This window comes from Camarhynchus parvulus, chromosome 5 (genome assembly GCF_901933205.1).
Source record: "Camarhynchus parvulus chromosome 5, STF_HiC, whole genome shotgun sequence".
In the NCBI taxonomy this organism is placed as follows: Eukaryota; Metazoa; Chordata; class Aves; order Passeriformes; family Thraupidae; genus Camarhynchus; species Camarhynchus parvulus.
The window spans coordinates 56,668,720-56,695,418 of record NC_044575.1 but is presented as its reverse complement, the minus strand read 5'-3'; the positions used below and the strand labels follow the sequence as shown (position 1 = coordinate 56,695,418).

General features: G+C 44.8%; 1 protein-coding gene across 2 annotated transcripts in view; it reads right to left on the bottom strand.

Moving 5' to 3' along the window:
* Positions 1 to 6,788: 6,788 nt before the first annotated feature.
* RTN1 (reticulon 1) overlaps positions 6,789 to 26,699 on the bottom strand; it is a 123,923-nt gene continuing 104,012 nt past the window's right edge. Inside the window, exons 1-7 of one of the 2 annotated variants that reach the window (XM_030948682.1) lie at positions 24,662 to 24,963; positions 11,401 to 11,608; positions 9,841 to 9,979; positions 8,925 to 8,994; positions 8,491 to 8,537; positions 8,350 to 8,408; positions 6,789 to 7,609 (exon numbers count right to left, since the gene is read on the bottom strand). In XM_030948682.1, the coding sequence (XP_030804542.1) occupies positions 7,567 to 7,609; positions 8,350 to 8,408; positions 8,491 to 8,537; positions 8,925 to 8,994; positions 9,841 to 9,979; positions 11,401 to 11,608; positions 24,662 to 24,722 (627 nt within the window). In that variant the 5' untranslated portion in view covers positions 24,723 to 24,963 and the 3' untranslated portion in view covers positions 6,789 to 7,566. Of the gene's footprint in view, positions 7,610 to 8,349; positions 8,409 to 8,490; positions 8,538 to 8,924; positions 8,995 to 9,840; positions 9,980 to 11,400; positions 11,609 to 24,661; positions 24,964 to 26,699 lie in introns of those variants that run through there. The other variant, XM_030948681.1, reaches the window with a different exon arrangement.

The following is a 26,699-nucleotide window of genomic DNA, read 5'->3' as shown; positions in this document are numbered from 1 at the left end:
AGATGTGAAGAAGGTTTCCAGGGCTTCAAGATTTCCAGCTAGAAGGAATACAAGAGGTGCTTCCCCAGGTAGGTTCTTCTAAGGAGGCTACAGCCCACCTCTTCCTAGCTGAGCGCCTCAAATTTGCTGGATGCTGACAAGTCAAGCTGATGTTCTGCTGCTAACTGTTCAGCAATTATGCTTAACCTGTGCCAAAAGTGGTACTTTTTCACTCAGTGTAATGATTGTGTGGATGCTGCTTTCTCCAAGCAAGCATCCGTAGAATTAGGAGAAATGAAATTAGACCTCACGTCTAACTCGGCAAATGAGGAATATTTTGTGTAAAGACATCTGCTATTGAAGTCACTCCACTGCCTGGATGGTACATACATTTTTTTATTGTTTCTGGCACATCTACAGAATGTTATAAGAATTTTTGATGGTACTGTAGATCACAGACCTGTTGAAGTGAGTCCAGAGGAGGCCACAAAGGTGCTGTGAGGAAAGGCTGGGAGAGCTGGGGCTGTCCAGCTTGGAGAAGGCTCCACAGAGACCTCAGAGCCCCTTCCAGAACCTAAAGGGGCTCCAAGAGAGCTGGAGAGGGACTTTGGACAAGGACATGGAGTGACAGGACAAGAGGGAATGGTTTCCCACTGCCAGAGGGCTGGGTTAGGTGGGATGTTGGGAAAGAATTCTTGGTTCTGAGTGTGCTGAGGCCCTGGCACAGGGTGCCCAGAAAAGCTGTGGCTGCTCTCTCCCCGAAAGTGCCTAAGACCAGGTTGGATGGAGCTTGGAGCAGCCTGGGATGGTGGAAGGTGTCCCTGCCCATGGCAGGGTTGAAACTAGACAAGCTTTAAGGTTCCTTTCAACCCAAACCATTCTGAGATTCTATAATTCTGTCATTTTTAGACCAGTCTGGGGTACTTTATATCACTGCATCTAAATTAGAGGGCTGTGCAAAAGAAGTAAAAAGGTAACTAAATCCTCTTTACAGCTCCCTCGTAAAGGGAAGTGTGTGCAGAGGGACCTTGGGGCGAATGACAATCAGCTTTGCAGGACTGAATTATTTTTTCAGCTAAAACAAAAAGACTCATGAGGAGGCATAAATTACAGCCTTGAGGCTGAACCTCTTTAATATTCAATGAACAAGGGAAATGAGTCTGACTTGCTGGTGGAGGGGCAGGCAGGAGGGAAAAGGAATGAAAGCATGTCAGCATAGGTGTCCTTGGTAGTTTTGCTTTCTTAGACAGACCTGTGCAGCTCTTTCCATCCTCCAATGCTGCCCCTGGTGCCTGCAGCATCCCCAGTGCTTTGGCTGGGGCAGCAGGAGTGAAAGGGAGGAGGAGAAAGGGGCAATGCAGAGATGGGCATGGCCCAGCTGTGGAGGGATTGCCAGAATGCTGAACAGAACAGTGACTGCACGGGTAACTGACCTGCCCTGCACACACCTGCTGCTGTCCCCAGATTATCAATCTGACATATTTGTGGATTTAGATCTCTTTCTAGGGGAGCTGCAGACGTGGCAGAGCCACTTGGATCAGATGCTGACCAGAGGAGAGCTCCAGCACACAGTGACCTGGCTCTTCCCTTGTGAGCAGATGTTCCAGGTTGCAAGGCAAGATGTATTCCATTACCATCTGTGTGGCAGTTGTCTTTTGTCAGTGGGCAGTTTGCCTTATCTCTCTCTCTGTGAGTGATCACAATCACTCCTCCCTCGGGAGGGGACACCTGCTGATAACAGCCATTGAATGTCACTGCATGGCTGATAAGAACTACAGCATCCCATTGGGAGATGTGAGCCCAGAGGGAGGAGCCAAGCATTCCTACCTGGATATAATCTGGAGATCCTGGAACATCAGCACAGCTTCTCCACTGGATTTCCCAGAGGAACAGCAGCTGCCTCTTCCACTGGATCTTCAGAGGAGGACTACACCCTTTTCTACAGGATCCCTGCTCCTGCAGAACCACCCCTGACACTGCAGGAGGGCTGCAGCCACAATTCCAATGGGACTGCTGCCAGCACCCTGACCCACAGAGTGTCAGGTTGGGTTCTGACTCTGTCAGTGTTGTTCTGGTGTACTGCATTGTTTATTTTATCCTTTTTTTTTTCTTCCCTATTAAAGAACTGTTATTTCCTGCTCCCACATTTTTGCCTGAGAGCCCCTTAATTTCAAATTTATAGCAATTCGGAGGGGTGGGGAGGGTTTACATTCTCTGTTTCAGGGGAGGCTCCTGCCTTCCTTAGCAGACTCCTGTCTTTCCAAACCAAGACAGCAGACAGCAAAGACAAGGAAACGAGCAGTTCAGACAAATGAGAGAGCAGGACAAGCCTGTGACTGTGTTCACAGGGGTCCAAGGATGAGGGAAGAGATGAGAATCTGACTCCATGTTTCAGAAGGCTTGATTTATTATTTTATTATATATATTACATTAATACTATACTAAAAGAATAGAAGAAAAGGTTTCATCAGAAGGCTAGCTAAGAATAGAATAGGAAAGCATGATAACAAAGCTTCTGTCTCAGACGGAGTCCGAGCCAGCTGACTGTGATTGGTCATTAATTACAAACACAGAATCACAGAAACATCCAAAATGGGCCAATCACAGATGCACCAGTTGCATTCCACAGTAGCAGATAACCATTGTTTACATTTTGTTCCTGAGGCCTCTCAGCTTCTCAGGAGGAACAATCCTAAGGAAAGGATTTTTCATGGAAAGATGTCTGTGACACAAGCCCATTTACCTGCTTAGAATCCACTCCCCTTTCCCTGTGCACCTGTGGAGAAGGGTCCCCACTCTCATCATCTTTCCCCTGTTCTGTCAGAGAGAGGGCTCTGCCCCTCTCTCCTGCACAGGTGCTGAGCACCAAGGAAGCCTGGCAGCAATGAGCAGAGCCCACTCCTCCTCCTGCTCCAGGCACTGCAGCTTTTGACTCCTGTCAGTGCCCACATCTCACCCTGACCCCAATGCCAGATTTCCTGCAGTGCTGCATGCTCCAGCCAGGCTCCCTGGTGCCAGCAGCCTCACTCCAGCCATCCCTGGCATCCCAGGAAACCCTCACACACTGATGGAGCAGCTTTTAATCCTCTGCCTCAGAAAAGGATGTATTAAGAGGAATCAGGAAGAAATACATCACACTTGCTCTTCTCAAATCTGCACTGGGCAGACCCTGGGCTTGCCACATATTTCCCTGGCCCACATGGAGAGGGAAAGGCTGGTAAGATCACAGCTGACTGACTTGTAACCCACCAGGACAGGGATGGGAGCCAGCTGCCATCTGAAAGCAAGCAGGGAGACAGCAATGGGGGAGCAGACAGATTCTCTTTAAATGGATTGGCTGCTCACAGAATATTATAACATTCTTATCTCCTCCCAGTTCCATGGCTTTCCTGGCACTCATGTGCTTTGTGATCCTACTCTCACTAGATAAATATTAAAGAGCAGAAGGAGCATAAAAGAGATCAGTAACAGAGGCAAATACAAGGTGTAGATGAGTGGAATGCTGCTGAAGCACCAAGAACCAGGGAAACAAAACCAGTGACCTCAGAGAATATTCACATTTCACATGAAATACCAATGCAGTAATCATTTCAAGGTGCAGGAACAGACATTTAAGTGACATAAAGCTCTGACAGAACTTTTAAGTAACCATTGAGTCTCTACTTAACAGGCAGCAGTTTAGGAGCAGGGTTATAAAGTTTCTGCAAGGTACAAGTCAAACCATGGAGAAGATATTTTAAAGTCACAGAGAATGAGAAAAGACTCATGTAAGTATTCTGACAAAGTTTTGTCACCTGCCAGCATGGCACTCCTGATTTCATATGCCCAAGTCAGAGTTAAATTACTTTCAGTTCCAATTAGCCCAGTCATTTGGGCTGCCTTTCGCAGCTCAGCTCAGCAGGAGGACTTGTTATCTTCCTTGAAAAACAGCACCATGTTGAGCAGATCAAAAGCTTTATTTACATTACCCAGCCAGCTCCCAGCCACAGAAAGGTCTGGTCTGTACCTGTCCCTGCCTCTAAAAAAGCCTGTGACATTCACCCTGGAGAGCTCTCAGTTTCCTCTCCAGAAAGGGAACATCAGCACCACAAATCATGCAGAGATGAGGAGGGAGGCAGAGCCCATCCCAGCAATTTGGTACAGACCATCCTCCAACCACCTGAACACCCTCCCTTGGTGAGTGGGTCCTCAAAACACCCATCACTAATCACCCATCACTGCCTTATCTCATTAAAGCAGCCTTGGAAGCAGGTGGAAAAGCTGACCCCTGAATCACTGGTGATTTGTTGCGCAGGTTCCTCACCCAAGGGACAATCTGAAGATAAATGAATGGTTTAACACCATCCCCGGCATTTTAGCCAGGCAGAGTGAGCTACTTCCCAGGTTTCACCTGCCTAGAAACACCCACAAGTTTACTGCTTTTCCTAGTCAAGCTTTCCCACTGCTGATTTTTACTTTGCAAATGGAGATCAGAAGCCAAAGGGCTTCACAGCCTGTGTATCTCAGAGCACTGCTCATGAATGTGTTATTCTGCTGTCTTCAGCCATCTACTGTAATCACACCAAAATATTTTAACATTCTGCTGTCTTCAGCCATCTACTGTAATCACACCAAAATATTTTAACATTCTGCTGTCTTCAGCCATCTACTGTAATCACACCAAAATATTTTAACAAGTACAGCTCAGTGTTGGTTATTTCCCCCCACACTTGTTCAAGAACCAAAAAATATGGATGTCCAACCCTTCCACAAGGTGCTGCTTTATGAGTGAGACTTACCAGGGACACTGAGGGTGTCACCAACCTTCCCTCCCCATATGCACAGGGATTCTGTTATTGCAAGGTGTGTAGCAGGACCAGGAATTAGCAGAGTTTGGCTTTCTCCAAGCTTCCATGTCCAGAGGTAGCACAGAAAGTGCTGCTGTGATCCCAGTAAGGGGATGGTGACCACGAGCACCATCAGCAATTCAAACCCTGCCTGAAACCCTCTGCTTCCCCCACATCCCAGTGTGGGATTCCCAGTTGGTCCCACCCACCAGGTTAAGCCACCCCAGCTGCTCTTGCAGGCTCTTACTGGCAAATATATGGAAAGTCAGAGCAGCTCTGAGGATGTTGGGAGGTTTGTTTGGCAAGGTGGGATGTGAGAAAAGGACGTGGGTTTGAGAGGTGTGTGTGCAGGGGTACAGTCAGGGTGATTGAGGGCTGGGATTGGGGGTTTGAGAGAGGGTGATGCTGGAGGAGACAAGATGGGAATCTTGATCTCTATTGGTTTAGGCTCTTGAGAATCGTTGTACTCTTCCAGAAGGTTCATTCTGCTTTATTTCTAAATGTGCAGGAGATGTAGCTTTTAAATTGTGCTTAGGGTTCAGCATTGCAAAAGGCCAATCTTGGAAATTACTGCTCTGGGAATGTGAGGGAAAAACACATTTATGGGACCAGGGGGATGGGACATTAAATGGGCTCATTTTCAAAATCAACATGTTGGGCCCACGCACTCCTCTTGTAAGTAATAAGAATTCTGGTGGTGAATCTTTATCTTCAGGGATGCTTTGTATGGTCTGCACTCCCTTCCTCAGAGACACAGGGAACTCCAAGGCAGATAAAAATGGGGGTTTCTGTTGAATTTTAACTCCTGGCTGCAAACAGCACCAGCTAAAGCAAACATACTCCACTTGATCAAAAGCAATATATGTTGTTTTAAGACATTAGACATCAGTTTCTCATTGAGGAAAAATGTTCCCATCTGGCTGCAGGTGACATTTAAAACCCAACCTAGTATTTTAACATTTAGATATAAAGCTTAAATGAAAATAAGGGTATTTGAGACTTGTCCCAACAATTAACTAGCCCACAGCCATACCAATGTTTCTACCAACTCCTTACATACATTTGGGTTTTACATTTAGATACAAACAGAACTGCAGCCTGGCCTTGGACAGGTGTCACTGTGGCCGTGTGGAACTGAGACAAAGGTGAATTAATGAGTGAGTCTAAGGAAAGACTTCAAATTTACAAAGTTGGGATGAGTATTTAAGAATCTTTGTATGAAAATAAATTCTTCATAAAACATTTGTGATTGAAAAAGAAAACCAGCAATTTGACTGAAGATATTTTGATGTTCACATTTTTATACCAAAAAAAAAATATTCTGCAGGTGTGTTCCATAAATGGGCAAATCAAGCACTTAACCAATTGTTTGTTTTGAAGCACTTTGGATAATTTTCAACAGCTGTTCCTCTCCTCTGGTGGTTCTCAAACACCAAATTGCAATTTTTAAAAACCTTCACCTTTGAAACAGAGTAAACGCTCGTTTCAGCTCCCAGCCTCTGGATTTGACATTGATTCTGTCTAAAGCAGATTTCAGAGAACAATTAGAACAATTTTGGGTAAGAGAGCAGTTGATGATAAGGAAACTGAAGAGCCCTTTGTGCTCTGCTGACACCTCCACACTGTGCTGCTCGTGGTTTGCACAGTGAGCAAATGGAGGAAGAGACCCTGGTCCATGTACCTGATATTTTCTACACCACCAACAAAAATAAACAAACTGTGTGCAGAGATCTTCCTTTTATTCCAAGGAAGGTCATCAAGATGTAAAAATATTAGATGAGCTACTTACTCTTAGTTAGACACCTAAGATGCCTAACTAAGAGTAAGACATCAGGTACTACTTGTTGGACTACACCATGATGTAAGGGCAAAGTGTGTGCAGATGTCCAGAGGAGAGAGAAAGAGGGAAAATGCTCCTTTTTGCACAGTGTGTGTCCAGTGCCCAAATGTCAAGGTAATCCCAGTGGTGACAAGAAAGAGAACTTTTTACATTTAGTAACATTTATTTCTGCATTCGGTATCAAGTACATAAGTGCAAATATTCAGAGTCCATAATTAAGTCCATTAGGAACTACAGAGAATGTAATACAAATTGTAATAAATTGAACATGCTGGAACTTTCCAGTTACCATACATGTAAATCAGCCTGTCAATCCTTTACGACAAAAGTACTGGGTTTTGTTTTCTTTTTATATTTTTTTTTTTTTTGAGTTATACAAAACTGATTACCATAAGTACTGATTACTGTTCATTTTATTTGTGCTGGAAAACACTAAAACATCAGTCTACAATTCTATATAGTTAATAAAGATGAATCCAACCAGCAACCCAGTGACGTAGAAGCAATTTTAACTATTGCATCAAGTGCGCTAAGCAGGAAAGCCCCTAGCCACATGTAACATTAAAAGTTATAGAAGCAATGCCAATAGAAGAAGGAAAAACACTAAAAAAAAAATTAAATAAAGAGGTCAATATTATTTAGGCTCTCACCATCATGCACTTTATAAGCAACACAAAAAACCACATCTAGTACACTTTTCTCTTTACTATACTTTAGTGCTTGACACAAGTGATTGCAAATATTCTAAGTGCAGAAGCAGCAGGGGAAAAGCACTGCTTCTGAGTTTTATGTTTCTAAGTTTATGGTGTCAAGAAAAAAAAAAGAATGATAAATTTGCAGTAAAGTGTAAGAACAGAGCTGTTTTCACTCCAGATTTCCCCATTATGCACTACTGTAGTCGATGAATTCTTGATGTCTGCTTTACTCTGCCTTTCTCTTAGCACCTGGGATTTTAGCTTGAATCCTAAAAAATAAAGAAGAAAAAGGATTATATGGTGAGGCAGTTATTCCATTCCAGTGGTTCCCCACTTGGATTCTTAGGCAGGGATAATCTCTAGTCCACGCTTGGTGTGTTGTCTCAACAGGTGAATTAAAGTGCCACGAGAAACAGAAGTGATGCCCATCAGGTGTTCTTACAGGCCTGGTTTTTGGTGGTTCATGTAATCTAGGGATATGTTCAGTGCTATTCTCCCCCCAGCATTATTTCTCCATGGTCTGTTGTCTACAGAAAGCCAGGAATATAGAATTTTGAGAACAAAATTTCAAAATTGCACGCAGGTCTTCTGCCTGTTCCATGGGGATTGGAAACACTGAAGATCACAGTGCTTCCAGGTATTTGCTTTCTGTGACAGGATGGTGTCCTAATTCCCACTTTGGCCATTAATGGTATCAGCTCATGCAAAAAAACAGGCTTGGAGTGGTCAGTGGGGAAGAGAGTGAACTCATTCCTTCCTGTTTGTCCTGGCCAGGTACCAGTGTGACACCAGTCTGTGACTGGGCTGCTCTGCCCACGATTCCCCCAAACAGCAAGGGAGGGGACAGAAGGATGGAGCGCCTTAGTTTGCACTCACTGGGAGGGTTTCTCCAGGCATCTCAGCCTCTCTGGCAGGACACCACTGACAGGACACAGTGTCCCCAGGGCCACCCAGGTCCCAGGCACCCCCGAGGGCACCACAACCTCCCACAGCTGGCTGCTGAACTCACTTTGCCACGACCGTGTTTATGTGGGTCCGCACCAGCCCCAAGTATTGATCAATCTGTGCCTGCAAAGAGCAAGAGGAGACCAAGTCAAGGAGGCAACAACCAGGCAGAGGCACCCCAAATGCACCCTGCAGACAGACCTACCTGGTACTTGTCATATACAACGGGGAGAGTAAACATAGACACCACAGCTGAGGAGAAAAGGAGCACAGTGTTATGTTCTGCAGATCAGATTCCCCCAGAGGAGAGACCTACTTTGGTGGCAAACACATTATCGTGCCACTTGGTCAGCTGATCCACCAGGGAGCTTTGTATTAAAAATGCACTTTGCTCAAGCCTCCCAAATATGGAATTCCCCATTGCTCTGGGACTGGGAGCTGCACAAAACCATAAACTGCAAAGTAGCTCTAGCAGGAGGGACAGCATAACAGAACAATTAATATTTACGGGGAAGGGAAATAAATGTTGGTGGTTTAACTGAGGGGAAGGCAGGCCAAGGATAGGCTGTTTTGTCTAAGTTGAAATCTGGAGGGAGTTCAAGTTAAAAATAGATTTTTAAAAGAAATGCTGATTTTTACCCATTATCAGAAGAGTCAGGCCATTGAAGAGGGCTCCCACGTAAGTCAGCAGCCACATTAGTACTGCAAACTAAATTAAAGATGGATCATTACATCAGCTCCAGTGCCAGCATAAGAAGAAAATAGTTTGCTTAACTAGCTAATATAACAGCACATGAGCCTTTTTTAATGCGGAAGAGAGTGGTTAAGGCACATAAGGAATGGGGAAGTTTTCTAGGTGTATTAACCCCATTCTCTGTTCTGCTTCTCACCCTCTTAGCTCAGCTTTCATGTCTATTTAGGGCTTAAATTGCATCCATGTAGAACTCTGCATTGAGAATGGCATAAGCAGATTTCTGCATCAAATTTTTATGATGTCAGGGCAGATGTTTAACTCCAAACAGGTTAAACAGAGCCCTGAAGTGGTAATCCCAGGGACTGATAACACTTGAGGCTGAAAGATGGGTACACTTTCCTAAAATTCTTTACTAATTTAGGAGCCTAACTTATATCTGCTCTCTTAATGATCTTCCCTTTGCTCTAAAGGACACCTGCTTGAGTGTAAGGCTAAAAATCAATAGTTATTTCAGCAGGGAGTGAAAGATCTTCCATAGCAGGTAATGCCACCAGATGAAATCCAGATTAACAGAGGGGACCACTATTTTATAACAAAGCACACTGCTGGCATGCTTCTAGAATTGAGGTGGAGCTAAGCTGTTTCTGCAAATTTTTACATCCTGTATTACCTATCAATACATTCAAATGCCAAACCTCTGAAGTGCTGGAAACAGTTTTTAAATCAAAAAGCAGAGCAACTTTCATATTTGGAGCTACACAAAACTAGGTTTCATGACAACCCTGTCAACATGGGAAGCAGCTCTTTGAAATGTAGATTTATCCTCTAGAGAGGGGTTAAAAATATTTAAAGCAATCCTACTTTTAAAGAATCCACAAGGTCCTGAACGAGAAAGAGTCTCCTCAGCTCTTTGACTGTGCTGTTGACGTATAGCTGGAGACAATCTGTGTATTTCTGGATCTGGTCCTGTGAAAGATTCATCTCCATCTCCAAGTAGGCTCTGCCAGAAACACAGGTCCCGTTACAAACCTGGGAAGTTTCCCCTGCTGTTTGCGCTCAAACCCATCCACCCCATCATTTCCTCCTTCCCAGACCTCATTTCTTTGTGCTGGAGCAATGAATTCCCCTCCCTCTCCAGGCCCAAGGCCACGAGCACACCCTCCTCACCCTGCATGACCCATCCCTCTGGGCAATGCTGAGCTGGGGTTGCTCACCTCCAGCCTCGCCTCTTCCCCAACAGAGCCTGGTCTTGATGGGATTTCTCTCTTTTTCTCACCCAAATGGGGATACAAATCTGACCTGGGAGTTTTCCCCACAAGCAGAGGAAAAAGGATCAGTGTTCTTGTGGAGCAATCCCCCCAGACCCTGTGGAGAGTGGGGAGTGCATTGCCACTGGTACCATCACTTAGATATTGGGTTGCTGGAGAAAAGATATAGATAATTGCCTTCTGTGCCCAATAGATTGTGCCCAGAAACAATGCTCTTTTCTCTTGCAGATATGCTGAATTACCACCAGCTCTAAAGAAACTAATTTTCTCTGTTTGCTTAAAATTTCCTGTATCTTTTTGAGAAAAAAATTCCACGTCCTACAGGATGACAATTTTTGTGGTGTGCTGTTTTTCTTTCTCTCTCCAGGACCTAAGCCGACAGAACCTTAAAATTTTTGAGAAACTGTGAAAATATCATTATTTCCTGCTTTATGAGCAAGAAGAGAATTTCTTCTGGCACAAAAAGCAGCACTTGGGCATCACCACTGTAAGAGCCTAAATGAGAGATGTGAGACTCCGGGTGGCTCTTCAAAATGCAGTTTATTACATCTAAGGGTTATAGCAGTCCAGGGTGGTGGGTGACAGAGCTGTGCCTCCAGCTGTCAGCTCCAGCTGCAGGCAGGCCTGGAGACCCTTGGTTCAGGTTACAAATGCATTATATACTTTTCTTTGCTGAGCATCTTAATACAGTAGAACCAACCTATACCTTAACTTTTATCTATAGCCTATCATAACTACTATAATTACCATATTCATGTTACTGTTCTCCAATCACTAAAAGTTAGGGCATTACAGTTTAAGCTAGAAGTTGGTTTTCAGTTTTCTTGCAGTGGAAAATTCTGAGAGCTTTTTTCTGCTTGCAACATTTGCTGACTTGTTTGCCTGGGCTATTTTTCTGCTTGGTAAAAACATCCTCTTGTTTGAGGTGGGTTTATCCTTTGCTCTAAGCTCATAAAACCCCTTCTATCTAACATACCCTTTGCCTCCTTGGTTATCCAGTAAGACTGGCTCAGCAATTCTTTCCCTCTATGCCAAAACTTGCTTCTATTCCTTCTTCAGATTCTACATGCAAAAATCTTTCTGCTAAGCACACACATCTGTGAGACTTCCTTGTCAAACTTTCATCCTTCCCAACAACCACAAAGCCACTCACTTGAAGGGGTGACCCTCGTCCGTCTTCTGCACAGCCTGTAGGACGGATTTGTAGATTCTGAAGCTGATGGTGGCTGAGAGGCCGGCCAGGGCCAGGTAGGCCACAACACTGACAACACTGAACTGGGTCAGGGAGAAGAGCAGCAACAGCAGGCTGCCAAACACGATCCCCGTCTGCTTGATGTCGCGCCAGTACAACAGGTCGATAGCTGGGGGTAGAAGAATAAATTGTTAAAGGCAGGTGGTTCACATTCTCTGAAAAAATCCCTTCGTCCCAGGATTTTTTCTCCTGGGAAGCTGAGAAGCCTCAGAGAAAAGGAAAACAATTCTTATCTCATTTGCTTCTCCACTGTTTTGCTCGTGTGGAATGTGTTTGGAGATTGTTTACCCACAGGTGATTGTTCAGTGGATTCTGGTTTACATTCTCTGAAAAAATCCCTTTGCCCAGGATTTTTCCTCCTGGGAAGCTGAGAAGCCTCAGAGAAAAGCAAAACAACTCTTATCTCATTTGCTTCTCCTGTGTGGAATGTGCTTGGAGATTGTTTACCCACAGGTGATTGTTTCATTGGATTCTGCTGCGAGTTGTTTTGACTCTTTGGCCAATCAGGGCCAAGCTGTGTCAGGACTCAGGAGAGAGTCAAGAGTCACGACTTTCCATTATTAGCTTTTTAGCATTTTAGTAAATATCCTTTCTGTATTCTTTAGTATAGTATAGTATTCTTTACTATAATATAGTATCATAAAGTAATAAATTAGCCTTCTGAGAACATGGTACATCATTCCTGCCTTTTCTGGGGCATTTCCCAGCAAATACAAGAGGCAGGAGCTGCAAAGGCAGTGGTGGTGGCCGCTATGGGCTCTGTGTGGCCCTCGGGGAGCAGCGATGTCTCTGCTCACAGCAGCACCAACAGGAGCTCCTCAGGAGGAGCAGCAAAGGGACTGGAGCCACAGGCTGAGGAAATTACAACTGATGACCTACTTGAAATCCTTGTTTTGCTTGTGCCTGTGCCTGGGTTAGATAAGATGGATGAGCATCTCCAACCGCAGCACGGTGGGTGGGTCTCTTGCAGCAGCAAGGCAAGTGCAAGCTGGTTGCAAGTGCTTTGTGTTGTTGCTAGGGCTGTATGGAAGATTTCAACCCACCTTGCATTTACTCAGTCTGAAAATTCCATTTTTAAAATTTGTTTCTGTTTTTAACAAGTTCAAATGCCAAATGCTTGATCAAAGCGTTTTCTAGTTTTGGTTGTTGATAAATGAACGAGAAAGTTTGGGGCTAGCCACAACAAACCACTTTCCCATTCAAAGTTTTGACAATTTAATTTTGTTATTTTATAAGTTTTGAGAAAGGAGAAGACTCCTGGTTTTATCACTGCTTAATAGTTCCAAGAGTAGGAAACCATTTTTCAGATAAGGCTTTCAAATACAGAATTATCTCTCTTGCGACTCAATCCAACCTCAGAATCAGAAAAAAAAAAAAAAAAAGCTTTCTGCTTGTTATATAATTTCCCCTGTCCATGGGGGGTGCTGGCTAGAACAAAACAAGTGCATATGACCATTTTCAACTAGTGCATTTTTACATTTGTAAAGCAGTTAACTTTTACAGTGTTTTCCACCCACTTCGTATATTTTATTTCAACCTCTCCAGCAAAAAATTTTAGTATCGGAGACAGCCACTAAAATAGCAAAATTTTATGAAAGGATTGTGGAATATCCAGTCCACAAAGGTGAATTTAATCTGTTTACACCCACAACCTGCTTCTGAGGGGACTCTTCATCCAGCCAGAGAACGTGCTCATGACAAGCTAAACAAAACAGCTTTAATTTCACACACTGCACAAGTCCTCAAGAACAGCTTGAACACAGCACCAGCCAAACAGATCTGAGAGATGCCACTTGTCAAATCATTCGGAACAAAGAGTAAATTCAGGAAAACTGCAATCTGTCAGGAAAAAAAAGTCACCGATACTAAAAGAAACAAAATTAATCCAGCCTCTTAGTTCTTACCATCAAATCAAATCTCCAAAAATTGTGAGTCATCACAGAGTGTTTGCCTTGAGTCAATGAGTTACATTACTCATTACTATTACACATATTAGCCTTGCTTTACAGTGATGGGCTTGAATGCAAAAATTGCTGTTGTATTACTGAGCTCTCTTCATGCACCACTCACATCCAATTATATTCTCCATCAAATACACTATATATGAATCTTTTACTTTTTTTAAGTGTTCAGCACTGGACCTGTGGTCATGAGCACACATGGCTGGATCCTATGGGCTGCATGGAAGGCACAGGACAAGGGACCTTGGTGCCTGTTTTTTGGGATCCTGGGTGCTGACTCCACAAAACAGGGACGGGTCTTTTACAGATATGTGCCCATGCCTGCTTCCTGCAGAAACCCTGGGGCAGGGAGTATGGAATGCTCCAAAACACAGCTCCAGCATTGTCAGAGCCCCTGGAGGAGGAGGTTGAGCAGCAGACACAGCTGTATGGCAGACACAGCTGGAGCTCCACAGATTCCTCACAGTGATGAGGTGATGGAGCATGCAACTCCAACATTACAAACCATCCTTACAAAATGGCATCCAGAACACAGGAGTGCAGGTTTGGCCATTTTTCATATTCTTTTTCAGTGAAGGTACTTCAAAACCCTGCAGCTCAACAACTGGGCGCTGTCACCAGTGAGCATTTGGACAGGAGGTATTATATTTTCTGTGAGGGTGCTGAGGCCCTGGCACAGCGTGCCCACAAAAGCTGTGGCTGCCCCATCCCTGGAAATGTTCAAGACGAGGCTGGATGGGGCATGGAACAAGTGGAAGGAGTCCCTGCCCATGGCAGGAGGGGTGGGATGAGATGATTTTTAAGCTTTCTTCCAACCCAACCCATTCTAAGATTCTGTGATTATTCACAACCTGATATTTTTTGTGCTCAAAAATTACTCTGTCAGAGTACTGAAAATTTATGCAAATCTGACTTTGAGATACTTAAGTTGTCTATCACACAAAACTTCAACAATAAATTGCACAGGTGAGCTGGTGTACGTGGTACATCATCTGCTGATGGCAGAAAAAGGACACGTGCCAGGGGAAGACATTCCCTGGGACACAGGCAGTAGAGAGGCAAACAAATGAGAACTGAGCCAAAAAATACAAACTCAACTCCAACTGAGTTCCCTGAGTCAATCCCAATTAATTATAAGATCCGAAATGACCAACTAAGCCTTTTCCTTCCAATGATCTTCAAACTCATACTCCTGCAGGCTGGCAGTGGGCTGCATTCTCGCGCAGAGAGATGCCAAACTGCATTTTCTCATTCTCCTCAAAAGGGAAGATGCTGAGTTACTCAAGAGAGGCTTGACCAGGTATGTTTAAATCCTGAAAGTCATCTGTTCCTGCCGTGGAATGACTGGGATATTTACCCAGCTGTATCAGGTAAGGAAAGGATCAGAGTGAGATGGACGGAGGCCAAGTGACACAGTTCTGGGAACAAGAGCATGTGAGAGGGAGGAGATGAAAAAGCATCTGGCCTCTTTCTGCAGCCAAAGGAGACCTGGCAGAGAGGGATCCTGTGTCTTTTAGACCTGAGGCAAATATTCCCATGTGCATGGAAAAAAGAAGTGCCAACTGCTAGTTAGAAAATCTCAGCACAGAAAAGGGAGATACGAGTTCAGTGATTTTTACATGGCTCTCCCAGTTCCCAGGTCCATCCTGGGAGCACATTCCCCTCACCCACAGCCTGCCAGCTCTGTCAGGATTCTCAAGGGCAGGAAGAACATCTGCCTTCTCCTCATCTCCCTCGAAGGGACAGGGAGCTGCAGCCCTGCTGCCCTGTCCAGCTGTTCGGGTGGGATTTGATGTTCCTGTAGCCATTCCTCCTCTTCCTCTCCCTTATGGAGAAGGAGCTGAGCCAAACCTCTTTGCAAAAGGTGATACAGGAGGGAGGTGAACCTCAAAGCTCCTTGGGAAGGGAAGGGTAAGAAGGACAATCCAGAACTAGAAATCAGTGGAGACTTGGGAAGATTTCGGCTGGACAGGACTCAGGGATTTGAGCTGTATCAGTTCCCCTGGAATTTAGATGCTGCTAAAAACACCTGAGCTACACCTGTCAGAGCCATGTTTTCTCTTTCAGCTGCAGCTTCAGTCACTTCAAAAGCTTTTTAAATTATTGGAATGGAATGGAATGGAATGGAATGGAATGGAATGGAATGGAATAGAATAGAATAGAATAGAATAGAATAGAATAGAATAGAATAGAATAGAATAGAATAGAATAGAATAGAATAGAACTGACTATTTCAGTTGGGAGGAACCTACAACCATCACCTACTCTAACAGCCTGACCAATTCAGGGCTGACCAAAAGCTAAAGCATGTTTTTGAGAGCATTTTCCAAATGCCTCTGAAGCACTGACAGGTCTGGGGCACAGACCATTTCCCTAGAAGCCAGTTCCAGAGTTTGATCTCCCTCTTGGTAAAGAAATGCTTCCTTGCTGAGACAGTGGTTAAACATATTTTTCTCCTACATTTCCTTGCCTAAACAAGGAAGGCAGGGAGAGGTGCTCTGGGTGCAGAATGCCCCAGCTGGGATCCTTTGCCTGGCTTCCTCAGAGTGCCATTTTCTCCTATAACCATTTACACCAGAGCCAAATTACCTGTCACATCAGTGTCTTGTGCTATAAATAGAGACCAAGGGGCAAACGAATGAGAAATTTTCTCATTGACCATCAGGTGAAGCCAGACTTGCATCAACCTTCCTCACACCCTTTCTTTTTTATTCTAAACAGGAACTAAATTAAAGATGAGGTTGTCCAATGTTGGAATCTGAAACGCAGGCAATTCTCAGAACTTCAGGCCTGTAAACCAAAGCTTAGAATTAAACACAGGATTTGATTTGAGACCTTGGAAAAGGCTTCCAAATTTAAGTAGTAGAAGTGAGAATGTGGATTTATAGTTTAAAGCAGAGACACGCTAAGCTAAGTAGAGGAAAATTTAAAGTACAGCACTGTAGGTTTGTGTGTCGTAACATGATTGGCTTAGAAAGCTTACACTGTAATATGAGTCCATAAGACGAAATATTTAAGGATTGGGTCAAAACCATAAATATCCTTGTTAGCAGTGTTTCATTGGTTAATAAATCCTTAAAAGGTCTTGTAACTAGAAGTCTTGTGACCTTCTGAACCATGCAGTGAAGATGTGAGCTGAGCTCACCCTTCCTGCCTATGTAGAAGATAAGAAAAATAAATTGCATCGTCAAAAGCAATTCAGAGGTCCTATCTCGAACTTATTTGAAATTCCTTCACAAATCCCCACAGTCCACCACATTTATATGTCTGCTTTGAGTTTTATCTCACCCTATATTCATGTAAAACTGATTAAGATACCGAACAACTCCTCCCAAACACTCTCTGACCCCATGGGTTTAGTGTCTTCCAACAGGTCCCTAAGTATAACCAGTGCCTGAGCCTTTGCTGAAGGGCATCTGCCTGTTCCTGCCAGTACCCCTTCCTTGGCATACTGAAGAGACAACCAGCCAGGCTCAGAGCAGCCTCCCCAGCACATGGGGCCTCAGTGGGAATGAGGATGACAGGCCAGGAGCGGAGCTGGAGCTGGAGCTCTCACACACACCCTCCTCTGCAGGGCCACTCGCCAGCACGCGCCAGCCCCACGCTCAGCCAGGCTGAGACAGCTTCCAGCCCAGCTCCAAGGTGGCTGCAGCATTTCCCAGACCAGCCAAAGGACAGAGGATACCTCCCAGCACAAATTAACCACATAATAACTGAGTGCTTTGGTCACCCAGAAGGGAAGGAATAAAAGGTCCTGGTGTGGTGCAGGGTCCTGCAAGCACGCGTGTTTCACTGGGAAGGGGTGTGTGTGTGCATGGTGCTGCCCAGACCCCACCACAATGGCACAATTCTGAGCAATGCACGCTGAATATTCATGAGGCAGGAGGCTGGTGCCACGTGAGGCTGTGATGTGTGCTGTGCATGCAATTGGACTGGGGCTCAGTCTGTTTGGTTAAGCAAGATCCACTTCCGAGAGCCAAAACTTCAAACCACCCAGTTTGCAAAAGGGGTTTGGGCATTGAAATCAGCCTTGGCTTCACTGGAGGGTCAGGCTCCTTCTGTTTTGAAAATCACTACTGTAAAATCCTGCCCATGCCCATTAGCATGCAGAAGCTGTTCTGCTGTAGCTTTCCATGATTTCCCTTTAGCCTCCTGGAAGGAGGGAAGCAACATCATTCACTTTGCACTCTTAACAGTACAACTCACCAGAAGTCTGAGTCATTTGTGGAGGTATAAAAGGACTCTGGGTTTTGCCAGAACTGCCTCAGACTCAAAACTATTTGCATTTATTAAGGAAGACTTACCAGCCATCTTTAAGACAGCAGCACTGCAGGTCACTGCTGCTGCCTTTGAAGAATTTTTTGGGAGAAGCATGTCTGATGAGCTGTTTGTCTGCAAGTATTGCCTGCTTGTGCTTTTTAACTCACAGCAGAACTTGCAAAATGTTACTCAAGTGGTCTTCTAGTTGCAAGATTTTTCAAGGCTACCAAAACACTGCTTTAAAGCCACATTTCTAGCAGAACCTCATCTGGCTAACCAAATGGCTAAACTGTTAATATGGACAGCTGGTAAAAAGCCATGTTTGTGGGGCAAGCTGAAATGAACCACACAAATATAAGAAGCAGCGCAGCAGGCAGTGTTTGTGCCTGCAAGGAATGGCTCCCTAATGCCCAAAAGCTCTCACAGCTCTTACCATGGCCTGCAGCAGAAAATATTTCTGCTCCTCTTGGTATCAAAAAAGCCAGAAGACAGATGTGGGGGCTGGAAAGGGCAGTGCCATGTAGACTGATTAAAAATGCTCCTGAATCCATTCTTGTTAGGATGTGGAAACACAAGGTCTGGGCTTTGGGGGTTTTGTGGTCCCCAGAACCTGGTGGTGTGGGGCAGCTGCAAGCCCAGCCTCCTGAGCAGACACCCCAGAGTGAGAATAGAGGATCCAAACCAACCTGTAGCTACAATGTCCTCCTGCATGGTTGTGTTTTCCAAAAATACTTTTGTAGGAAAAATAGGAATCTTTCCATTCCATATCTCAAAGAAAGCATTTTAGAATGAAAATTAATGATCAACCAAGCAGAGACTGGACAATTCAAATCTTCCACAACTCCTCTGAAAATCTCTGTTCTCTCTGTCTGACTTTGCAAGTTTTTCCTCCACTGCGACAACTGTGTGAAAAATGATCATGCAAAAAGCAGCATTTCTGTGGAAGTTATTATAAAAAGTGTGAGCAAACTGCTGGTACCCAGCCTTCAAATGAAGCCCATGGGCCTTGATGATTATATAAAAGGTTGTATGCTCTGTAGTACACCACTAACACCTTTGGAAGTAATCAAGCTGCCCTTCCCACCATGGAGATACCACCAGGCCTGCTTAGGAGGTAAAATCAATGGGTTGTACTGTTTCACTCCCTATCTAATAATAGCTTTTAAGAAAAGTGAGAAAAACCTCTCTGTACACAGCATTTACTTCCATACACAGTGCAATATTACAACTTCATAAATATAAATGACTTCATAAGGCATTTATCAGACCTTCTGGGAGTGAAAAAAAACCAAGAAACACAATTTAAGAAGAACAACCTTGTTTATAGTGCTGTCACAAAAGTATTTGACAACAAATGAGACAATGCTGTAGGTTTTGAGTAGAAATAAATACTGCTTGCACTCAAAGCAAGCCCAGCTTGCAGGTTTAACCACAGGCTGCAGGACCAGCCTTTCCCTCTCCTCTCCAGTGAAGGATCCAATGTGGACACTGCTCCCCTCCACACAACAGATTTGATTCTAACGTAATACAGATGGATACACGGTTTAATGAGCAGTCTGCTGCCTTCAGGAGACTGCTGGGATGAGCAGCAGAGCCAAGAGAGGGTATCTGTGCTGTTTCATGAGCTCCTGATCCTTCATCTCCAGCCTTGAGGAATCTCTCCATGCCTCTACCTCTTGTATATACTCTGACCATTAATTTCCTGTCCTCAGTTCAGCTTTATAATTTTATCATCCACCTGTTTCAAGGTTTAACTTGAAAGTTCAGAGCTTCTTAGTCCCCAGAGTCTGATGAGAGGAGACCTGGAACAAGAATAGGGTCAGGGAAAAGGAAACCCTTGATGCTCTCCATGTTATTTCCGACAACATCTGCAAGATCAAGATGTGAGCAAAAAAATATTGATGGATTGCCTTATGTGAGGCACCAGAGTAGGCTTGGGTAGACAGGAGAGGACTGGCAGTAAAAGAGGATTGTCAGTAAGAAATCAACCCTTCAACCACACCACACATGAGTCTACGGTAGCATTTATTATCATTAATTATTAATTATTATGTGATTGTTGCTGCTATTAACGATTATGCTGTTGTTATTTTCATTTTCATGTGAGAGGTGCTTTAAGACTGGGATTGAGCACAGGAGAAACACACAACTCCTGCTCATCAGACTGTATCACTGCCTGCCTTGGGCAGTTTCTGAGGAGGCTATTATGGCTCTCACCTTAATTGAGCAGAAACCAAGGAGACCAAGCAGAGTCCCTGAATGCAGGCTCTGAATGCACATAATGCTATGGAAATGTGAAGATTCTCCTGAGATGCTCCTGGACCAAAGGAATAGACCTGGGATTTCTCTTAGACTCTATCCAAACATTTGAAAATCTGCAGATTTTCAAAATGAGTGGTTCAGACCTACGTTACTTATAATTAAATATGATGTGGAGAAAATCCCCCTGCTGATATCATAAAAGCCTCACCAGAACTCACTTCCCAGGGACCTGATGAAAACAAAAGCAGCCCTTCAATACTGCCTTCAGCTATTGCCCCCCGTTACCCCCTTGATGGAGTTTAAATTAATCCTCAGGGAATACCTCAATATACTCTTACTTTGGGGGAATTTTCATCTTGTTCTGGCAATGAAATGATATTGTCCATCAGATCTTAAAAAACATGGCTCTGAGCAACCTGGTCTGGTGGAAGGTGTCCCTGGTCATGGAAGGGAGGCTGGAACTGTGTGGTCTTTAAGGTCCCTTCCATCCCAAACCATTCTGTGATTCTGTCCTGGCTCAGCAGGTGTGCAGAGCACGTTTTCTCACTGATTTCTTTTGCCATCAACAGGAACGTGCTGGAAGAAGAATTGATACAATTTCTGCATCGAGAAAAAAAAAAAAAAAAAAAGGCAGCAAATCTGAAAGTCGTAAACAATCTTGAAATTCCTTCAAACTTCACAGGAAACCATCTGGGAAATTAGGAAATAAGCTACCCACAAGTTGGGGTAGTTTTACGAAACTGTGAGCTAAATTGGTTATGGCAGGCGTTGAGTTGGTACCAGGGTTTTAGCCCAGCCAAGATCCAACATAAGAACCAGATACTGGGGCAGATCTTTATCAAATGGATCCCAGCTGAGAGTTCAGCCCACAATATTTTCAGTAAAGCACTGAAGGTACCAACTGGCTGAAGTTTTATTCTCATTATAAAGCTGTAATTAGGCAGACTTCACAACTGTCAAAAAGATTACAGATTGACTTCATGCAACTGTATTATTGTCATTGAAATTCTTTATCAGTCTTAAAGTGAGGAACATTGCCATGAGCAGTTGCTGCAGCTTCCCATCACCCTTTGGAAACCAATGGATTTATCAATCAAGTAAGGAAACTGCCTCTCTGAAAACAGCTGCCAAGGAATGATAATCAATAACTGCAGTCCTAGCAGAGTTATGTCAGCTAGATGGATTTGATGGTCTGCAGTCCTTTCCCACATTAAGTTATAATTATAATGTGGGTACTATTTAGGATTGTTTTTATGAACACTTCATGGGCCTGTGTCTTTGGGTCTTTTCATTTTTCTTTTTTAATAAGTCTTGCAGAAGGGTGAAGCTGCAGGAGCAAGCCTGACCAGCCAAGAGCTGGCATGTAGAAGAGTGAAAAAGGGAATATTCATGAGGACCAGTGTACTGACACCAAACAACTCCTCCAAGCTGGGTGCAAATTTGGGCACTGATCTGATCTCTGTAGTGCCCAGTGACAGGACCTGAGGGAATGGCTGGAGCTGTGCCACAGGAGGTTTAGGTTGGATATCAGGAAAAGGTTCTTCACCCAGAGGGTGTTTGGGCACTGAACAGGCTCCCCAGGGCAGTGGGCACAGCACCAAGCCTGGCAGAGCTCAAGGAGGGTTTGGACAATGCTCTCAGGCACAGGGTGGGATTGTTGGGGTGTCCTGGGCAGAAATTGGACTTCAACGAACCTTGTGAGTGCCTGCCAACTCAGGATATTCTATGGTTTTATGTCCTTCCTAATCCAGAGAATGTCTATAGCAGGGTATGAACCTGCAATTCCCCAAAGCCACCTGTGTCCTGCTGAGCTGAGCCCCTGGGGAAGGCACGGGGACCTGCCCTTCACCTGCAGCTGGAGGCTGCCCTCGCCCAGCAGCTCCCAGAGGGAAGCTGTGCACTCTGTCACACTCTTGTGTCACACACACAGCTGGCACAGGCTATAGGCTGTTCCTCCAAGGCCCACAGCCACCAGCACGCCCAGGCAGGGACATTTCTCCTCACACTCATGCATTATGCATGGCTCCATCCCAGCCTGCTTCGAATGCATCACCTTCCAGTGCAGAGACGACTGGGGCGTGGAAGTCGCTGCAGTCCCCCAGAGCCACCCATGTTAATATTCTGAATGAAGCAGGTGCCCAGCAGGGCTGAATTACTGTCCTGCTCACCCAAGGGCTGCTGATGATCTACCTTTGCTCTAATCCTGCTGTACCTGCAGGATGAGCAGGTAAAAACCAGTATTTTCAAATGTGTGCAGCAGCAGTTGATTCACTGCAAGGGAAATTCACTTGACTGAGTGGGGCAAAGTCAAAGCCTCACCAAGAATCTCTGCAGCTTCTCACGATCCCCACCCAGTTTTACATCAATTATAACTACTATAGGATCAATCCAATGATACAGCTAGTTGCAGGCTTGGTTGTTGAGTAATCAAAACTTTTGTTAACCTCATTGTCGAATCTCCATAATTTCCATAAAAATATGCTCTGTATTTACTGAGGTTTCTCTCTGCATCTGTTACACTCACAGACACATTCCAGACTTTTCAGGGAGGAACCATAATTCCATTGACAATCAAGCTGGCAAAATTATACAACTCCAGATTTGCACAGAACTGATATTCCAGGTTGAGACAGAGACAACATGAATAATAGATATTAAAGGAATCAATGAATCGTCTTTAGTCTTCCTTCTCCTGAATTTTAAATTTCCTCTATTTTATCTGGGACTGATCAAAGAATTTGGATGACAGAAACAATATTCCGTGGCTATTTAATGTTTTCTGCAGGATCATTTTGGAATCATAAAGCACCACCCAAGAAAAAGAAAAAAAAATGCAAATGCTGTGGAAGTGAGGCAAGTGATTTATTTTAACTGCGTTGATTTTTCAGACCTGGGATTTTTTTTTTCAAATCAGCATGGGACATATTGTGTCATTCCATTTTCACCAAATCTACCCCATTTTCAAAAAGGAAAGCACTGAAGGAGAGAAACCCCACTATTATTATTAATTATTAATTAAACAAGAGCAGTATGTCCTTCATTATTCCCCATTTTTTAATTTATGATTTTTTTTTTCTCATGAGAAGGAAAATACTCAGTTTGGTTCTAAAAACAGGTGGTTCAGCAATCTGACTCAGCAAGTCAATGCTTTTATAAGAATCAGCAAAATAATGAGCATTTTTGAAGAAAAACCTCTACCCAAACCCCACCCTAGGAGGAAGTTCATCTGCAAAGCTCAGATGAAAAGACCCTGAAGTTTGGTGGTGATCCTCTCATTTGAGCTTAATAAATCCCACAAACACATGGAAAATCCTTGCCCTTCATGTCGGTGTGGAAAGCCGGAGCTGCTGGAGCCTGGCATTTAACAGGTGCATCTGTTTACTTTCCAGCTACTCATCTTCCTTAAAAAACCCTCAGCCTCTAAATACAATTAGATGCTGAATTGAGAGATTGCAAAAATATCAACCTCCCTAGAGACAGGCATCTGAAAAGTCTCTCCATCCCCGCCCCCCCAAAAAAAAACCACTTTAGGAAGGTTTCTCTTCTATTGCATCGAGCTGCGTTTATGAAACTATGCCTGCGAGCATCCTGGACCCTTTAATGAGATGATGCCTGGAGTAATCTCTCTCCCAGGGACCCTGCTGTGAGCATCAGCACCATGAGCTGACTCTTCAGCGTAAACATGCACCTTAAAATTACAAAAATACATCCAAACAAAGCCTGCCCGAAGCAGCCCCAGCCTGCCCGGCAGGATCAGCCGCGAGCATTTCTGCCTCTAATCTGCCCACCAGAGCAGCGTCACAGAGACTGTCTTTTATCAAAACAAAGGCTGGATGCTGCCTGGGAAGTGTGAAGCCGACTAAAAATGGCTGAAAAGCTGTCCAAGGCACCCGGGAAGGTGGCCAGCCCCACCCAGCGCAGACACCGACCCGCTCAAAACACGCTGAAAAATCAACCCAAAAGGGAGATGCCATTGTTCCCTTTCGCCTCCGCGGCAGCGAGACAACATCCCCGCAATATTTCACCCCCCGAAACGAGTGCTCAGGAGCATAATGAAAGGATTAATGTATTAAAAAAAAAATAATAACAATCCTAGAGCAAAGTAGGAAGCAGGGGGCCATGCCCGGCTCTGTCGCCCTCCTTGCCGGAGCTGCGTTTTCTTTGTGTGACACAAGGCTCTGGGTGTGTCCGTGGGCAGGAGGCACCAGGAGCCCAACGCCACCACCTCCCAGCCCCAGCGGGCACCAATGCACCGCCACCCGGCTTCCCTACAGCCCCAAAGGTGGGAAATCATAAAGCCCCAAAGGTGGGAAATCATGCCAGCGGCATCCCGACGGAGAGAGCTGGGGATGGGGAATGACGCCGCTATCGGCAAGGGCGGATGCTCTGGGGATGAGCCGCAAGGTGGGAAGAAGGCAGGACCTGTATCCTGGATGCTTTCAGGGTGAGACACCTGCGGATGGGAGAAATGCATTCCAAGAACAGAAATCAGAAATAGGGGTTTTTAATCTTGCTTTCTTTCTTAAATTACCCCCAAAGAAAAGCTCCGCGGGCGCGGGGAGGGAGAGGAAACAGCATGCAAAGGCCCACACAGGTGAACAATGCAAAAATGGATGGATCCTGCCTTTGCCTCCTCTGCCATGCAGCCCTAGCATGCAACACCAGAACAGATAGAATACCCTGACATTTCCAGTTGCTCCAAAGACAGTCCATCTTGGTGGAGTCGGCACTGGCTTGCATCTCGGGGGGCTGCGGGCTTGCCGGTCCTGTTGTTTCGGAGGCACTGCGTTAGCAGTCAGGCATTCCCGAGCATGGGTGCGCTCCCGGGTACCGCGGCCGCCTCCCCGCTCGGCTCCGGACTGATGCTGTAAGCAGCACAGGCGGAGGGGGAGGGCATATTGTACGCGCTGCGGTCTCCACTGCAGCAAATCAGCAGTGTGATGTGGCTGCCCTAGGGAGCAGGCTCCTTTTGAAAAGGGGATGCGGGTCCCTTTTCAAATCAAAAGCTTGAGCTCGGGCGGCTTAGCCCTGCTAAGCCGTGGAAATGGTTAAAGGCAACCTGATGGCGAAGAAATAAAAGCAAATTGGGTGTGGGTAAATAGGGAGGGGGTGAGCAGTGTTGCCTATGTGTCAGTACGGTTGTGACTGTTCCAGAAATTTCTTGACAGTGATGGAATCTGGTATTTTCTTATTTCTTTTTTTCTTCTTTTTCCTTTTTTTCTTTTTCTTCTTTCACACCACAACCCCTCCAGGTTTTCATGCCTCCCCCTCCTCTGCCCAGCTGGGTGGGGTCGGGGAGCAGGCAGGAAAACAAACAAGGTCAGGATCCAAGCCCTGCAGAGCAACCCCTATTTTGCTATATTTTTTTGGAAAACCCTGCGGGCACGGGGTGACCCGTGTGGCCCCCCCATGCCAAGCCCTGCCACACCAGGATGCTGAGGACTCCCAGGTGCACCAGGTTTGGGTGTGCTGCCTCCTCTTGTTGCCCAAAATGCTGCATAAATCAGGATTTGAGGTGTAAGAGTGCAGGAATACAGGACAATTTGGGAAAGGCCCACTAATAGCTGAATTTTAATATTCAGTTTAACAATGGTGGGCCCCACCACTCCTCCCCTAGCAGGACACAGCCCCTGCCTCAGTTTCCCCACCAACAAACTTTTATGAATAGCTTTGCAGAGGCATCAAAACCATGCAATGATCATACTTGCTAAACACTGGGAAACACTTTTGCCACTCAACCTGTTTGCATTTTGAGATTTTGGGGTGCCTGGGAATGTTAAGAAACTCCCCAAAAAGTCACCCCATTTCACTGAAGAGTGACCAGTATTTCAGACTATGTCCAGTCGTTTTGGGCAGAATGACCCCAGCTGGGCACCTCTCAGCTCTGAGGCTGGATTAGATCATGAGAGTTCATAAAATAATTTCACTTTAGCAGCGTTTTACTGAATTTTGTTTTTTTCATGTGGAAACAGACACCAAAACACACACATTGGGCCACATACTCATCAGCATGGGGAATAGAGTTTGAACCCCTCTGCTCTTTTGGCTCCAAAAATAAAAGGTCTTTAATGCCTGAGTTAACAGATATCTCCTCCAACTGGCAGCAGTAGGTCACTTATCCTTCCCTCAGGCAACTCATCTTAAAGAAGAAAGCCAAAATTTAAGGAAATTCACCATCTTACTCTTTACCTAGCAAACTCTGCTGGGATTAGAGAGGCCAACATATATTGTTCATGTTTATAAACCAACCCTGAGATCCCCAAAAACACTTGCTTAGGCTTGAACCCAGCATCTTCATTCCCCTAACAGGGAAATCCTTAACTAATTGGGGCAGAATTGGCTTCAGCTGTTATTGCATGTAGTAAGACTAAACCATCTACAATGTTACAAACCTGGATTTTGTGTTCTTCCTGGCTTTGTTAAAAAAAAAAAAAAAAAAAGGAAGAAAGAGGTTGGCAAGGGATGATTTCTAAGCATGGACTGATTGGTTTAGACCCTTTGTAAGAACAGAAAATTTCCCTATTGATACATTTTGCCCTGCAAACCCTTTGCAGCTCTACAGCAGGGTTCCCAGCACCAAGTCATAATATGAAGTATTTACAAGCAGTGTGTATAAAACAGAGACATAATTCACATAAAACTTCTGCATCCTTGTCCCTGGAATAGCCATAGACACCCCAAACATGGTGCATAGGTCAAATTCACGGCTACTGGGTG